The sequence below is a fragment of the Anolis carolinensis genome, chromosome 4 (genome assembly GCF_035594765.1).
Source record: "Anolis carolinensis isolate JA03-04 chromosome 4, rAnoCar3.1.pri, whole genome shotgun sequence".
Classification (NCBI taxonomy): Eukaryota; Metazoa; Chordata; class Lepidosauria; order Squamata; family Dactyloidae; genus Anolis; species Anolis carolinensis.
Window position 1 is genome coordinate 39,595,959 of NC_085844.1, and position 15,779 is coordinate 39,611,737.

General features: G+C 38.3%; 1 protein-coding gene and 1 long non-coding RNA gene across 8 annotated transcripts in view; one reads left to right on the forward strand and one right to left on the reverse strand.

Moving 5' to 3' along the window:
- The window catches only part of stau2 (staufen double-stranded RNA binding protein 2), a 200,501-nt gene extending 185,204 nt beyond the window's left edge, over window positions 1–15,297 (forward strand). For 5 of the 7 annotated variants that reach the window (XM_062979336.1, XM_062979337.1, XM_008108594.3 and 2 more), the window contains 2 exons: window positions 12,216–12,304; window positions 14,196–15,297. In XM_062979336.1, the coding sequence (XP_062835406.1) occupies window positions 12,216–12,304; window positions 14,196–14,289 (183 nt within the window). In that variant the 3' untranslated portion in view covers window positions 14,290–15,297. Of the gene's footprint in view, window positions 5,811–12,215; window positions 12,402–14,195 lie in introns of those variants that run through there. The other 2 variants (XR_010005706.1, XR_010005707.1) reach the window with 2 other exon arrangements.
- Window positions 5,046–8,718, reverse strand: LOC134298608 (uncharacterized). The gene is made up of 2 exons (XR_010005708.1): window positions 7,277–8,718; window positions 5,046–5,809 (listed from the first exon to the last, which is right to left on the reverse strand). It is a non-coding gene; the product is annotated as an uncharacterized LOC134298608 (long non-coding RNA).
- Window positions 15,298–15,779: the final 482 nt, after the last annotated feature.

The window sequence follows — 15,779 nt, forward strand, 5'->3', positions numbered from 1 at the left end:
AATTAAATTTTTAAACAGATGTTGACCTTGGTCTGTGTGAAATCTAATCAACTGGGGGGTGGTAGTGCCTGGTAACAGAAGGTTGTTAAAAGATTCTTTGCTGAAGTCATTGGTTCTGAATGCAGGTTACAAAGGAGCTCATATTAGTTTCTGAGTCGTAATTAAACATGTTAGCGATGTAGCAAATTAAGGTTTAACTGGAGTCCTTTTACACCACGTGTCTGCATACACACACACACACACACAGACTCATGATACATACATGCATATAGAGAAGGACATGAATAGGAGGTATATGGAAGTTTTTGAAGAATTATACACCTAAAGAGAACTTAACAAACATTATGAACTGATGTCTATCGAGGCTAGGTTTCTTGATTGCTGAAGTAGGGTTGATCTTTAGACTGTAAGAAGGGATTCGACAATCAGTTCTCTTTTCAGAAATGTAGACTTGAATTAACACACATGGAAACCATAAACATGGAATAGGATGGGAGAAGTGTAGAAGGAAAAGGGTATTTCAAGGACTGTGGCACAAAGAAAGAAGGCTACAGAATTATCACCACTTACTGTTTTGCTTCTTTTCTTGCCCCTTAGACTGATCTGAAACAGTAACTAAAGGATTCTTTCGAATCCTAGTTCCCACTCTGCCTTTCCCATTCACTATTAGCCTAAGCTGCCACGGGAGACGGGCACTCAGTTTGTGAAGTATTGTCATGAAAGAGTCATGTGTTGGTATGAAGGGACCAGAAGGCAATTTTGGCAGGACAGTTTAGCAGTCATCCAGTTCCCTACCACACCAGATTGCATCAACTTTACATTACTAATTGACTCTGTTTTTATCACAACTGTGCTAAATGACAAGTGTGGTATAGACATTACTATGTTAAAAATGTAATCAGGACTTTTAGATAAATTTTAAAATAAATAAAACAACTAATTTTTGAAAATCCTAAGCAAAGAATAGAAATGTTCCAAAACATGCTTTAAAAATAAATCATTCTGGAATTCTTCAGACATTTTTCATACACTAGAAATTTCACCCCTACATACTTTTAAAGCTATCTCCTTAACATATTCATAATCCTTTTGCTTTAATAAAATTCAAGAACTACAGTACTACAGTAATTAACTTTTGTCCATAAATGACAGAATTAGAATGAAATGCTGTGTTTTCCAAACAGAAAAAGCCAGTTGTCACTCTATTGATTTCAGCCTGCTAGAGCAGAATTAATTGAAGACGCTCTCAAATGTACACCATGATCTATGCTGTGTTATAGAGGTGTTAAACATCTAAGCCCATCCTCATCTTGTTAAACACGGGGCAGAGGTTTGTGGTGGCATATCCATTATAAATTCAGCCTATCCACTTCTGTAAGAGATATCTATAGCAGATCTAGTAGTAGTTTTCCTGGTTGGCATCATACCTAGCAACAATGCGAGGAAACGCAGAGAAAGCATTGCAGTTTTTGTCAGTTGGAATCTGGATGGCTCAGATCCTAGAAGGAGGATCCAAGAGATGTCTTGGAAGGGAATAAATGATGTTAGTCTGAATAATACAATATTAACATTACTAGGGGCTTGTCTACACTGGCCTTATGCCCTGGTTTTGACCGGATTTCTGTTCTGTATCATTAGGACATTCAGATGATGTCCAGGGGCAAAATTCAAGTAGAGTAAGAAGAGTAACAGAACTAAATACTGACTTACATGAGGTATCAGGTTTGTTTCAAAGCTTTTGTGTTGCTAGTTTGATTTTCACATTTGTATAGTCTTGTTTTTACCTTATTTGTTCTGTAGTTTTACACTGTTAGTTGTTTTCTTGTTACTTTTACTGCATAATAATTCTATAAATTAATATGTATTTATCCTTACTACCAACATGGACATTATGTTTTACAAGCAATGTGCTCACTGTTACCTTCCCTTTTTTGTCTCAGAGTTCAAATTGTGGTTTCGTTCTTGATTTGCATTAGATAGATACATTTTTTTTCTAGGTTCAGTTCAAGAGCTTGGATTTTATCTTTCATGTCTTTAAAGTTTGAACAACTTGGAATCTGGGTAGATTAAGAAAGGCCAAACAGAAAGTAGATTGGATCTACTGATAGCTCACTGGTAATTTGCAGTAGATTAGCAAAGAGTTTCTAATTCCCACTCCATTAACAGTCATGACGCCAAAAGGCCTTTCTTCCCTTCCTGTTGAAATTTTTAAAAGCTTGGAAAAACATAAGTAGTTTTATATGGGAAACGGTTTCTATATGAATTGTATTTCTGGTACTTAAATTCCTGAGCATAGCATGTATGCAGAGACACCTGGTTCTGCCATTCTCTATCTGCCTCCTCAAGCCACAGTTTTGCACCTGGCTTTGGATGCTGGGCCTTGAGTTTCTAGTGAAAAACAAACTTTTCACTAAAAAAATCAGTCTGTCCTTGGATAGCTTCCATCCACATCATTCCTGTGTCCTCTTTGTACTTTCTGTTCTACATCTATGCTCTTTTTCTGTGTTCCCTGTGGATCAAAGTGAAGCAAATGGACTTCACTTAACACCTTCTGGAATAATTTGCGCTAAGGGAAGCCTTTCTGGTCCCGTTGCTAGTTACTTCTTGTTGCTTGGTGAAAACTTGGCTTTTTAGGTTGGCCTTAGTTGGTGGCTAAGAGTGGAGCATTGTGTCCCTTATATTCCTTACTGCTGTGAGTTGTTTTGTTCCTTTTTATTGGTTTTTCACCTGCTGTTATATTGTTGTCATTTTTGTTGCTTCTCTTCTTTATTTCTGCTGTTTTGGGGTTGTTGTTTTTCTCTTTTGAGGCCCTGGGGACGTTTCTAGCTCGTTTGTTGTTGTCGTCATTGTTGCTGCTGCTGCTGCTAACGACTTTGATTTGCTTACCAAAATGATGCATAAATAAATAAAAAGCATTGAACACACAATGGTTGTATATTCCAGGACAATTAACAATGATTTTTTTTTCTCCACCTTCCTTTTCCTACAACTAGGGCTTGTGGACACTTACAAAATTGAAAAACCACATATAGAGAACAACATATGACGGGGTTAGACTAGATGGCCCATGTGGTCTCTTCCAACTCTACTAGTCTATGATTCTATATAATAACATTGTTACAGTGTAATGATGCTAATTTATCTATAGAACTAGACAGATTTTAGATGCACCTAGTGTGTGTGGGAGAGGAATATAGTATGAGGGGAGGGGAGGAAAGAAAGAAGTGAAGAGAAAGGAAAGGAGAAAGCTACAAAGCCACAAAGAGCACCTTCCCACCATTGCCAGAGTGTTGCCATGAAGGCATTGTGAGGTAGGTAGAGCTAAAGAGGGGAGATAGTAGATGGACAGTAATCCCAACAATCCCCAGGCAACACCAGTTTTGTATTACTATTTTGTAATACTATAGTTTTGTAATACTATTGGTATTAATGTAGAATTATAGTCAGATACATTCCTAGTCAAACATTCTTGTCATTCGTCTCCCTAATATGGCTGCCACCATTTTTATATTTGAAAATAAGTTCTACTGAACTCACTGGCACTTCCTTCTGAGTTGTGTTGCACAGTATTGCAATTTAAGCAAATTAAGAGCATTAAAGAAACCCCTTGATAAGAATTAGGAAATAGCTTTTTGCTCTTTGAAAATGGAAGTCATAACTTTATGTTATGTGTGTTTATTGCTGTAAGTACTCATGTCAGTTCCTTAGCAGGAGGAGTAACTACAGGAAGTCTTAAGACAGACTTTCTCCCTATGCACAGAATATATGCCACTCCCGGTAAGATGAAGAGGAAAGGCACACACAAGAGTACTATTAAGGAACATCTTGGGAAAAAACTAAAATGCATTGTAGATGTGAAAAAATGAAGAAAATACATCTGTATAGTGTACTGAAAAACATTAAATCATTATCGTAAGAACGTGAATTGAAATCACATTTTTCTAGAGCAGCCACTATGTGCAACTGCTTTGTGTAAGGATGATCTAATGTTATTAAATTGTCATTACAAAATATCCAATTCCCCACAGAGAGGTAACGAGGGGGGAAGAAATTAACAAATTTCAGTCTGATTTGCTAATTGCTAATTGGCTTAAGGAAAGCTTAAAATGACCAAGCTGATTGGAAACATCCACCTCCAACCAGATCCAGACGCATATTTATAATAGAAAGAGCAGCCAAGACAAACAAAAAAGCAGAGTCAAGCATCCTGTTGGCATTGTGTTTTTGGCATCATTGTATCTACAGAAAACAAGTGATACATGAAATGTGTAAAGACATCTGTTTCATAACCTATGGGGCTTTGCTCACAAAGCAGTTGTAAAATCTTCTGGGGGAGAGAAATATTTCTATATATCTGTGCAGATGCTCTTTTGTAAGGAAACAAATCCATTTGAGGAAGTGCTCAGCAGTCAGAAAAAGAACTTGTCCACTGAAATCTGTGTCAAATATTTATTTCTCACTGCTGTTAATATAGGAAGAATTTGCTATCAGGTAACACCTACATATATCAGGTCAAGTTCATCTGAATTGTATAAAAAACACTATGTAACATGGTTTTTTGTCCCTGTGTTATAAATGTCATTTCCTAATTGGTTCTGTAATAAAAACTTGGAAAAAGTGTATACTGCAGCACATTTTGCTTTAGTTTTTCACTGAATATCCCAAGTCTCAACCAATTCAACATAGTTTGTGGCAGCCTCAAAATGATATTTCTGGAGTATAACAACTAATTTCAAAGTAAGTACTACACAATTAAACAGGAAATAACACTTTGAAACCAGGAACAGAAATTTTGTTACATAGTGTAATCTTACAATGATGACGGATGAGGGGGTAGAGGTGAAATACCGATAGACACAAGTGGGAGATAAAGATGGAATCAGAAAGGTTAATATTACTAAGAAAATATCATTTAATATGTATATTGAAATGGTGATGGATTGTGATATTATTCTATCTGCCTTTAGAATAAACACATTTTTTTAAAAAATGATGACGTATGAGGTTAGTTTGTTGTTTTTCAAGATCCTTATGACTGTAGACCATTTATTTTTTGTTATTTTATTTACTTACACACTTCAAGAGGACCTGAAATCTTGTTGCAGTGCAAAAAGAAAAAACATGTTGTAGAATTGTCATGCAGTTCAACACAAGTGGTTCTACACAGGCATTAAATCTAAGTTAGGAAGTGGATTGAAAGGAATTGGTTCCACTTTCCAATACACAAACACCCCAGGAACCAATTTGAGGCTAAGCTGGTGACCACAATATCAGTTGATTATGGATTGGAACTGAACCCAAGAATTGATTTTATCCTTACCAAGTCTACTGGGATGTACTGATGTATATCTCCATGTCCATTTGGGATCAGCCCTGGACTGTGGCAAGGCACAGAAAATGAGAACTAAGGAGTAAAAAGTAAGAGTCTCCATGGAAATGATGTAGTTTCACTTCTGGGGTAGTAACTGCTTATCTTCTGGCAAGCTATGTTTCAGTGTTTCATAGGCTTCATCAATGCCAGTGGTGTCCTAACAAGAGCTCTGTATTTTCCCATCAGCTTTCAAGCTCTATATGGGCTGTACTCTGATCGGCTGAAATGCGATTTTTTACTTATTCCAGACTTTGTGGTGATATTTTTAATGCACTGTTTCTTGCTTGATACATGATGCAGCAAACATTGAAGGTGTACATTTTGTGGACACCTTGCTCTCTGTTGTCTTCAAACTGCATTATGTGATTTGTGTAGGACCATCCTCAGTCAAATATTGATTCTTTACCTGACTTCTTCAGCCAATCTTCAGATCTGAAGCTGAAACAGAAAACATTGGGAAATATAGATTATTTGATATAGTCAGGGTTCAAGGTAAAGAAAATTATTGACCTGCAGCATCTGGTGAAATACTGCATCTGTACCAATAATACTGCATGCTTCCTCGAGTGCATTGCCTTATCTTCTTGTACATTTTGTAATTTTCTTGTACATTTTTTAGTTTTACTGAAATCTCTTTTCCAGATTTATGTGCACAACTTCTACCTATGCTTAGTGCTGTTCTTTCCTCATAAGTACCCAAAGTATGACCATTATGCCATTGCTAGACATTAGCAGGAGGGATTGTCTGAGACTCAAAAGCTTGGATATGGTTGCTGTGGGTGGTGAGATCAGGGAAACAAGACTTACGTAGCAATATCAAATGCCTGGGGCTAGTCCAAATAGTGGTCAGGATATTTGCCAATATGTGGTTGTTGCCAATGGTATGCGTCTTAATCTTATTTTGATTTCCCACCTAAGAATTAAAACTTCAAAGTTTTCCCTTCATTTTTCACATTTCAGGAGTTTTCTGTATTTACCTGAAGTATGACATACTTTTGTAAAACAGCAAATTTTGCTCCAAATATGTTCACAAACAAAAGTTTTTTAAGAAAGAAGAGAACAGAAGACCCCAGAATGTACGAACTTGTTAAAAAGTATACCATACTTTTTATAACATTTTATGATATATCAAGATACTCTTCCTTGTTGGGGATGAGAACAATTGTAAATATTCTTTTCGTCCATAGAGGTAGAGGAAAACATTCTTGATTTTCACAAGGTGATGCACTTGCTTATACTTATGAAACATCTGCTGCAAAACATTTCTGAGTGCTCATGCTATCAAGCCTCCAAAGATCAAGGCAGCCCAGTCCAGAACACACGTATCATTCACACTACACCAGAACTAATAAATGCATGCAGAGCACATGACTCAATCCAAGGAGAGACAACCCACCCACTAGGGTACAGATATAAAAGATTACACATGTGTAATCAATAATGATATGTACAATATTGTTGCGGAATCACAGCATACATGCTTTCATGAAGAAAATTTTCTCCTTGACATCTTCTGTGCTAAACATATTTTTAGGAACTATGCCGTGCTTTTTCCTTAAATATTATTATAATAATGTTATTCTTATATTTTTAAATATTTTCAAGACACACATCTCTCTCTCAGAGTGCAATCTGCACATGCATTTGTGTCTGTTTGGGGAGGGGGGCTGCTTCAGAGCCATTGTTTCTATAATCTGCTTGTGCTTCAGGGCTCTTTTATTACTTCTGCTTTATCTTACACTGGAACTAACAGAGTGTAGTTTTTTTGAGCAATGGAGGCCAGGGTTTGAATTCTGCTTGGTCATGAAACTTACTGGGTGACCTTGACCCAGTAAGGAAGCCCAAAATGCACACTTTTTGAGCTTCAGAGAAAATCAATAAGAAACATATTTTGAAAAATCTTACCAAGAAACGGTTCGTCTTAGGGTTGCCGTAGGTCGGAAATCACTTGAAAGCACACAACAACACCAACAATCTTGTCCCAGCCAAATAGGGACTGCATTGCTCTCTTTCTTAGATCTTTATCTATTCACCTGATTTCAGTTGAGTGTGACTGGCAGGATAGTTGAGATGAAAGAATATATAGAAAAATAGTGTTAGTCACAGGTGGACAAGCTCCAGAGGACAAGCACCAACCCAGAAAACCCCATACACCAACAGGGAAAAAAAAACCCAAAGTGGCTGGAAGTCCATTTCAAGTTTGGCAGAAATCTTTTTGGGTGTGTGGTTTTGCCTTATACTTTTTTAAAAGACAAAATCATCATCCCAGAAAGCTCCTCCTATTTTTGAAGAAGGAGAGCTTCAGGAAGACTGAAGAGGTCTTGGAAGCTGAAAAAAAATCATGGGGAATATGAAGCCTATAAGCCACAGGATTACCATCCTAGCATTGATTAACTAGTCCTTGTTATGGAAAATATAGGAGCATAGCATGACGAAACCTAATCTTTAGCTCAGGGGCAGGCAAAGGACTGTACATCAAATGTTGTTGAACTTCATCTCCCAGTTTTCTGCACCAATGGACTGTATCTCCCATTAGCCTACCCATTATAACCAGCAGTGAAGAATGGTGTGCATAACAAAGTGAACTGGGGGGGCTTCGCTTTATTCAGCCCTGCTTCAAATTCAGAGTAGATCGCCATCAATTAAAATGTGTATAGTGTGAATACAAAGAATATAGATTTTATATGCAGAAGAGCGAACAATGCCTTCTAAGTATTTTCCTTTATATTATGTGATATGTCTCGTAAGTCCTGGAATTTTGTTAAAACTCATCATATTCTTCATGGATACACTAATGGGATGGGATTTAAGGTTTAAGTTTAGTCAGCTTTTTGCTAAAAGAGATTTAGCATGGGATGTCAAATCAATTCTAGTATTTAAAGGTTACAGAAAGGAATTTTTGTGATGGTGATGATGATGGTATCAGGAAAAACTGACATAGAGAAGGTTTCAGTGAGGGCTGGTTACAAGATGATTTGGAATATGACTCTCTTTAATGAGGGTCAGGGTTTTGCATGAAAACTTCCCCACAAACACACTCACAAATGGAGCAATGATGACAACCTTGCAAGACATAGTGCCTTATGTCAATGATTACCATATAGCCAAACCACTTACCTGAATGCAGTATTAGGCAGTTGTCCAAAGTATTGTACTAAAGCTTTCCCAGTCTTTTTTTCTTTTTTCTTTGGTTGGGATGAGGCAGTAATTAAGTTAGATACATGTGTTTCACCTTTCTGTCCTTGAAATTCTTTCTATGGGAACAAATGCTTTAGTTCAGAATTGCCTGCTTTTTGTTGTGATCTTCTCTTCAAAGAAAGAGAGATAGACATTCTGGGTAAAGAAGGGAAGAGAGGTTCCCAGGAATGAAATCTTCAAACTGTGTGGGAAACTGGGTTAATATTTCATGAAGTAACTACAAAATAGCAGCATGGCAGGAACAAAACTAGAAATACTTAACTGAAGCTACAATGAAACCTGTTGAATTTTTAATCCTGTTTCATTATGTATTCACTGTTGTCTGTTGAAGGTAATGAAAATAATAGTGAAAACTGCTGTGAGAATATTTAAGGAAAGGGTTCTTCTCCCAAGGTATTTTGAAGTGTGTTGGAGTGGGAAAACCCAGTGAGAGATGCTTATATGGCACATGTTGCTATACTATTTCTTCAGAAAATCAGTGATATGGTTCCCAGATAGACTCTCATCTATTGCTTTCCCCTCCAACTACAGCATGCATCTATGACATCTACCAGTTTTACTCTTGCTGTGCAGTAGATGTATGATACTATCCTTTTGTGATTGTTATTTGTTTTCTAACATCTGGAAAGTTGTTTCACATGCTACACAAGGATAACAATATATTTCAATGCAGTATAATCAGTTAAATCACCTTTGAACCATGTGAGAACTCAAAAAGAACCTAACCATAAGCTCACAGAGAAATCAAAACTGAGTTTGTGCTATCCCAAATTCTGGGATAAGCAGCCTGGTTTTCTCTTAGTGCAAAAAAAGGAAGAAAAGTATTGAGGCCATGTCAGTGATCGTCTGATGTTTAAGGAGAAGACATTCAACAGTTTGAATGTGGCATCCCAGGAAGCCTTCTTCCAGGTTATGAGGGATTCTCCTTCTAATGGTGACACATAGGGGAGGCTCCTTCCCAACTCCAGCAGAGTTTCTTAACCAACCGGGCATATACAAGAAGAGGTGCTTTCTCAGATATCAAGGCCCCAGCACCTTTTAGACTCTCAGCGTCATTAACACATTGAAATCAAATGAAAGGCCTATTGACAGCTAGCATGCTTCCTTTAAAATAAATGCCATATGGTTTCAATATGGTGCTCCCAGTTCCCAAGGTGTGAAATCAAGTGCCTGCTTCAGTAATATATGACATGCATTGTGTTTGAAAGGACAGCCTCCTCATTGATATTCCCTAAATATCATGCATGCATAATTAACAGGAATCAGCCAAGGGTCGGCTTTGATAGAAGAATGAAAACATGGAAGAAGAGATAATTTTGTAAAATGGAAGGAGAATGTTATTGTGGTATTAGAGAGAAATATCAGCTGGTAAAGTGAAGCCAACAAAACTGAGTAGGTGGCATTTATTTATTTATTACAGCATTTGTCCCCTTCTCACCCAAGAGGGGACTCAGGGCGGGTTACAATAAAAGCACATATATAAAAATAATACAATACATTGCAATTCAATTAAAATTAATTACATTAGACATTCATAAAAATACACTTATAAATATGCAGATTGGCACGTTCAGAGTCTAAAAACTGGGTCTGTCATTGAGTTCCAACACACTTAGTAATAATTAATGCTGCTGTTATTGTTTGAAGGCCTGGTCCCACAACCAGGTCTTAACTTTTCTACGGAAAGATAGGAGGATGGGAGCCTGCCTGACTTCACTTAGGAGGGCGTTCCATAGGCGGGGAGCCACTATTGAAAAGGCCCTGTTTCTAGACCCCACCATCCGCACCTGTGAGGCTGGCGGGACTGCCAGCAGGGCCTCACCTGAGGATCTTAAACTTCGAAGTGGGTTGTAGCGGGAGACACGTTTGGACAAGTAAGCTGTTTAGAGCATTATAGGCTAAAGCCAGCACTTTGAATTGTGCTCAGTAGCTGATCGGCAGCCAGTGGAGCTAGCGTAACAGAGGGGTAGTACAGTTCTTGTACACTGCTCCAGTTATTAACCTGGCTGCCTCCTGTTGGACTAATTGAAGCTTCCAAACAGTCTTCAAAGGCAGCCCCACGTAGAACGCGTTGCAGTAGTCTTAATTGGGATGTAACAAGAGCATAGACCACCATGGCCAAGTCCGGCTTCTCAAGGTACAGATGCAGCTGGTGCACAAGGTTTAACTGTGTGAAGGCTCCCCTAGCCACCGCCGAGACCTGGGACTCCAGGCTCAATGATGAATCTAGGATCACCCCCATACTGCGAACCTGTGCCTTCAGGGGGAGTGTGACCCCATCCAGCACAGGCTGTAACCCTATACCCTGTTCGGCCTTATGACTGACCAGGAGGACCTCTGTCTTGTCTGGATTCAATTTCAGTTTGTTGGCCCTCATCCAGACCAACACAGTGGCCAAGCACCAGTTCAGGATTTGGACAGCCTCCTTAGTGACAGGTGGAAAGGAGTGACAGAGTTGGACATCATCTGCATAGAGATGACACCGCACCCCAAAACTCCTGATGATCTCTCCCAGCGGCTTCATGTAGATATTAAACAACATGGTGGACAGTACAGAACCCTGTGGGACCCCACAAGTCAACGGTTGTGGGGGCCGAGCAGGCATCCCCCAATGACACCATCTGGGGCCGACTCTCCAGTAATGAATGGAGCCACTGCAAGACAGTACCTCCAAGGCCCATCCCCGCGAGGCGTCCCAGAAGGATACCGTGGTCAACGGTATCGAAGGCCGCTGTGAGGTCCAGCAAAACTAGCAAGGACACACTCCCCCTGTCCAGCTCCCGCATTCATGCACTGGAGATAAGGGATCACAAAAGAAGAACCAGGCCCTTAGTTCTTCTTCACTTCTGTCAGGTCCTGCCTAGTAATATAAGATGAGTGTCGTAACATTGTCACAGTACAAGTTCCCTACCAATGCTGCATTTCATTGGTTGACACTTCTGAAAGTAGGGAAACCTGCAGAAAGTGACATATGTATGGATCATTGGGTATTACTGAGGAGAGTAGCAGCTCTATATTTTAAGGAAGCTAGATGGTTTCCTATCCAGGAGTATTGTGCCAATGGATTTCTTGTAAAAGTAAGGTGATGGACTGGCTCAGGAATTCTTAAGCTGTGGTCCATGGAGTACAGGGACTCTGTGGGTAGACTTCAGGTGGCTAGTGAACCACATCCCAAAATTAAAATGATTCCTTCATTCCAACTTCCTTTCCCTTTGAAAATTGAGTTTGAGTTCCTTTATCTACAACTTTCACCAGATTCTTAAAAGAATTTGTGACCCCAAAAAAGATTTAAAATGACTGGAATGCATAAGCTTTGAGATCTTCTTCCCGTTCTGTGATTTTATCCTTGTCATCTGGCCTCTAAGTAACAATGTGAAGCAAGAAGTCATGGGTCTAGAAACATTTTGATTCCTTCATTTTGTAAGGAAGATTTATTAAAATATGTGATTTTTAGAGCATCAGCCTTCATTAAAATGCTTTGCAAGGGGTGAAAATTAATGAATCTGTCTTTCTTTTAGCATTAACCCATTTACATTTCAGGATATTTTTACAGCTCTCATTTTCCTCATCATCTATATCCCATATATGTTGATGGTATATCTGTGTGAGATTAATTTTCAAAACCAATATGTCTTTTCTGTTCCAGGCGGCTTTAAGTGCCTTGAAACAGTTTTCAGAACAGGGACTGGATCCAGTGGAAGGAACACCGGAAGTTGAAAATAGTTCATTTGAAATGTAAGAATTAATTTCACATTATTTTTCAAGTAAAGTGTGGAACAAGGATGGGCAACTGTTCAGGGTCAGGAGCCCAGGGCATCACCCCCCCCCCCCCCCCGCAAAAAACAAAAACAAAACACAATTCCCTTGGTCAAAAACATACAATTTCACTGTGGTTTTAGCCCATGCTCCACCATCTGATCCCCAGGAGAGCTATTTTTTCCAATGGGAAGTGTCCCCTCCAAAAAAATATAGGGCAGAGACCTGAAGGCCTCAAAAATAGCCATTAAGGTTATGCGTAGCTAGTGAATTGCACATTGACTAAAATATATGCTTTGATGTTTCCAACAGATGTGGTCTCTTTTGTTCTAATATTCATGTAGATTTTGTAACCATTCCACCCCACTGCCAGAAAATAAGTTTTAGAAGTGCTTCAGACATTAAGTCTTGGATGTCTTCGTACAGAACAATGTGATTTCCATTTAAATAACCAATACGTAGTTTAGATGGCTTCTCTGGTGTGCTCTTTTTTGTTTATAAGTCCTATGATTTCACATAAACAACATTTAAAAAACAAAAGCTCAGTGTTTCTGACATATACCATGCAAAGATAAAGGCAGGAGGTGTGGAGTAGGGTTTAGAGATAACATGCTACAGAAATGGTGAAACCTGAATTAATATGTAGCTTATTAATGCTGAAACAAAAAGACATTCACATACAAAATAAATACATATGATATAAAAGTTCAGCAATATTGAAGTATTACATAAAATAACTGACATAGGGATCTTGCACATCAGTGAGAAATTTTGCCTGAATTTTCATTTCTCTCAGGCAAAAAGAGAAATTTTGTGAGTTGCCATAGAATCAGTATCACACAGGAGACAGAATTAATATGCATCACCAGCCTCCCACACTCCAGTCACAGCGATCAAGAGCATTATGCCAATTATATGTGTGAGAAACTACTGCATGAACTAATTTTAATAAAGCCGGCAATGCATATTCAGGAGACTGTTGCCTCTTCCGTGTACATCAGGGAAATCAACCATGGTCCACTAAATACTTTTAGTACGACTTTGTATGCCCAAATTCAAGGGTGGCTTGGTCAATTCTGAAATGGTTTTATATCATATGTTACAGATTATTCCAATTCACACGCACATCTGATTGATGAAATAGGTGCTGTGATAGACATTGTCTTTTAAAACTTAGATGGGAAATACTGAATTTCCTCAATTCTAAGACACAGTTTTTCCCCCATGTAAGCGTCTCTAAAAATAGGATGTGTCTTAGAATTGCAGGTGTGTGTATGTGTGTAAACTTTTTCCTGTTGGTGGTACTGAAATTACTATGCATCTGACAATCGAAGAAGTACAGTAGCATAGATGTAAATTATCCTTACACCATTTTACATCCAAATAGATAGTAGTTGCCACATAACTTCTCTTGTAGTTGTGCAAATGCAGAAACCTTGGAACAATATCGTGCAGAATGTATAAATTAATTTCCCTTATGAATTAATTGGATCAATAAAAGGGGAAAACACTTATTAATTTCAGCAGAGCAAACCCCAAGTCACCAAGATTCACAAGGTGAAATGTCATCTTTCTTTTGCTGAACCAGACAGGGGCAAGTCCTAAATATGTGGGTGCTGTAAGAGGAAAGCAAGAAGTGAAGTTGGAATTTTCAGCTGATATATAGTGGCTATTTGTAAACTAATTTAATCAAAACCATTAGCCACATGATCTCACCAGCATAGTATTTGAGCATAAATATTGTTGTTTCACTTCAGAACGTCCCCTTTGGTGGTGACCTTTGAATCTCATGTGCCATCTGCTAATAAAAATGTCTTAAAGATGTGCAACCCTGGACCTTACTGCTCTTGTTCATATATTAATCTTTCAGACAAGTCAAGCATCTGGGGGAGAATGCAGACAATAAGCAGACTAACTCAGGCACCACTGCTCAGGACTGCCAGGATTCAAAGGCTATCGTCTAGGACCTTCCCAGCACCCTCGGCTGCCACCAGGTCCTTATAAACCTGTCAACACGCAATCGGGTGTATATGTACAAGGAAACAAATGACTAATGCCATTATTGTGAGTCTTATGTGACGACAACACTATTCTAACACGGGAGATAGTATGTGTGGTGTTGTTAATTGAATGAGAGGGAAATAAATAAAACACTGATTGTTCCCTCTCCAAACCAACAAAATCTGCCAATAAATAATTCAAACTGCTACAGTGATAGCAAATAGGCCATCAAACCACCGGAATTTTAAACAGCAAGTAATTAACTGAAGACTTAGTGTGGAAGGAAAAGTTAAGTTTACAGTTGATTAATACTGTGGAGGAAATGAAATGTCAACATTGGGTTACATTATATGACTTTCTAGTAGTGTAGAAGAAATTCAGCTCTCCTCTTTTAAAAAAATATGCTTGAATATTTTAAAATTAACCAATGACAGTGCTGTGAGAGTTGTAGCTGTTGTCTTCACATATAATCATGCAGCTTCTGTTTTTATGTCAACATTATGTGTTCTTCATCCTCTTAAAGAGTGTGTTATAACTGTTAAATGCACTATGCTGGGTTGTTCTCAAACGGACATCTAAATCATGACATGTATTTCCCTAGATACTGATAACCAGTCTCAATATACTTCCAAGAGAAAACAGAGATGGTATTTGATTTCCCTGGCCGACGTTTGAGTGTTGCTTCAAGGGATGCTTCCCCTTCTTTAATTCTGTTCTCTTTTGTGTGAAACACACAGCCTATTCTGTGTTTTGTATTGACTCACCATTTGCATCAACTGAGTGTTTTTAATAACTTCATTGTGACCATGAAGAATAGAAAAATATGGCTAGGAAGAAAGATGCGAAATGATGGAGTAACTGTCTACAAATACCAGTTGCAATAGAAATGGGAATTTTCACTTGTATTCTGTACTAGCATATTTGAATTGAGTTGAACTGGTCAATGCAGTAAAACTACATTGGTTCATGTATATAGCACTTTTGTTGTCTCTTCCTTGATTTGTAAAAGACACATCAGATTTGTCATTTCTCACCTGCTCAGTCTGTTCAACTGGTATAGGTCTCCTCGGTGAAGCAAATGTCCTCAGTTATTCGGTAGAGCACACTTGTCAAACACAAGATCCATGGACCAAATCCAGACTTGCAAGACTTTCAGTATCAGGGCAACAATCTTACAATTACAAATGGGCCTTTGAAGGTAACCATAAAGCTGATGTAGCCTTTGGTGAAAGTGAGTTTAATATACCTGCTGTAGACCAATCTCTTTTTTTCTTGACGTTGTTATGTTGAGTCACCAGTTTAACAAAATGTATATGATTATGTACATTTCCAGAAATGTATTTTTCCATTAGAAAGCCAAGAGAACTAACTCAAAGTGTTTGTTAAGGACTTCGAAGGTCATTGGCTATTACAACAGGTTTTGAGAGCTGCTGAATACCAACATATTCATGTA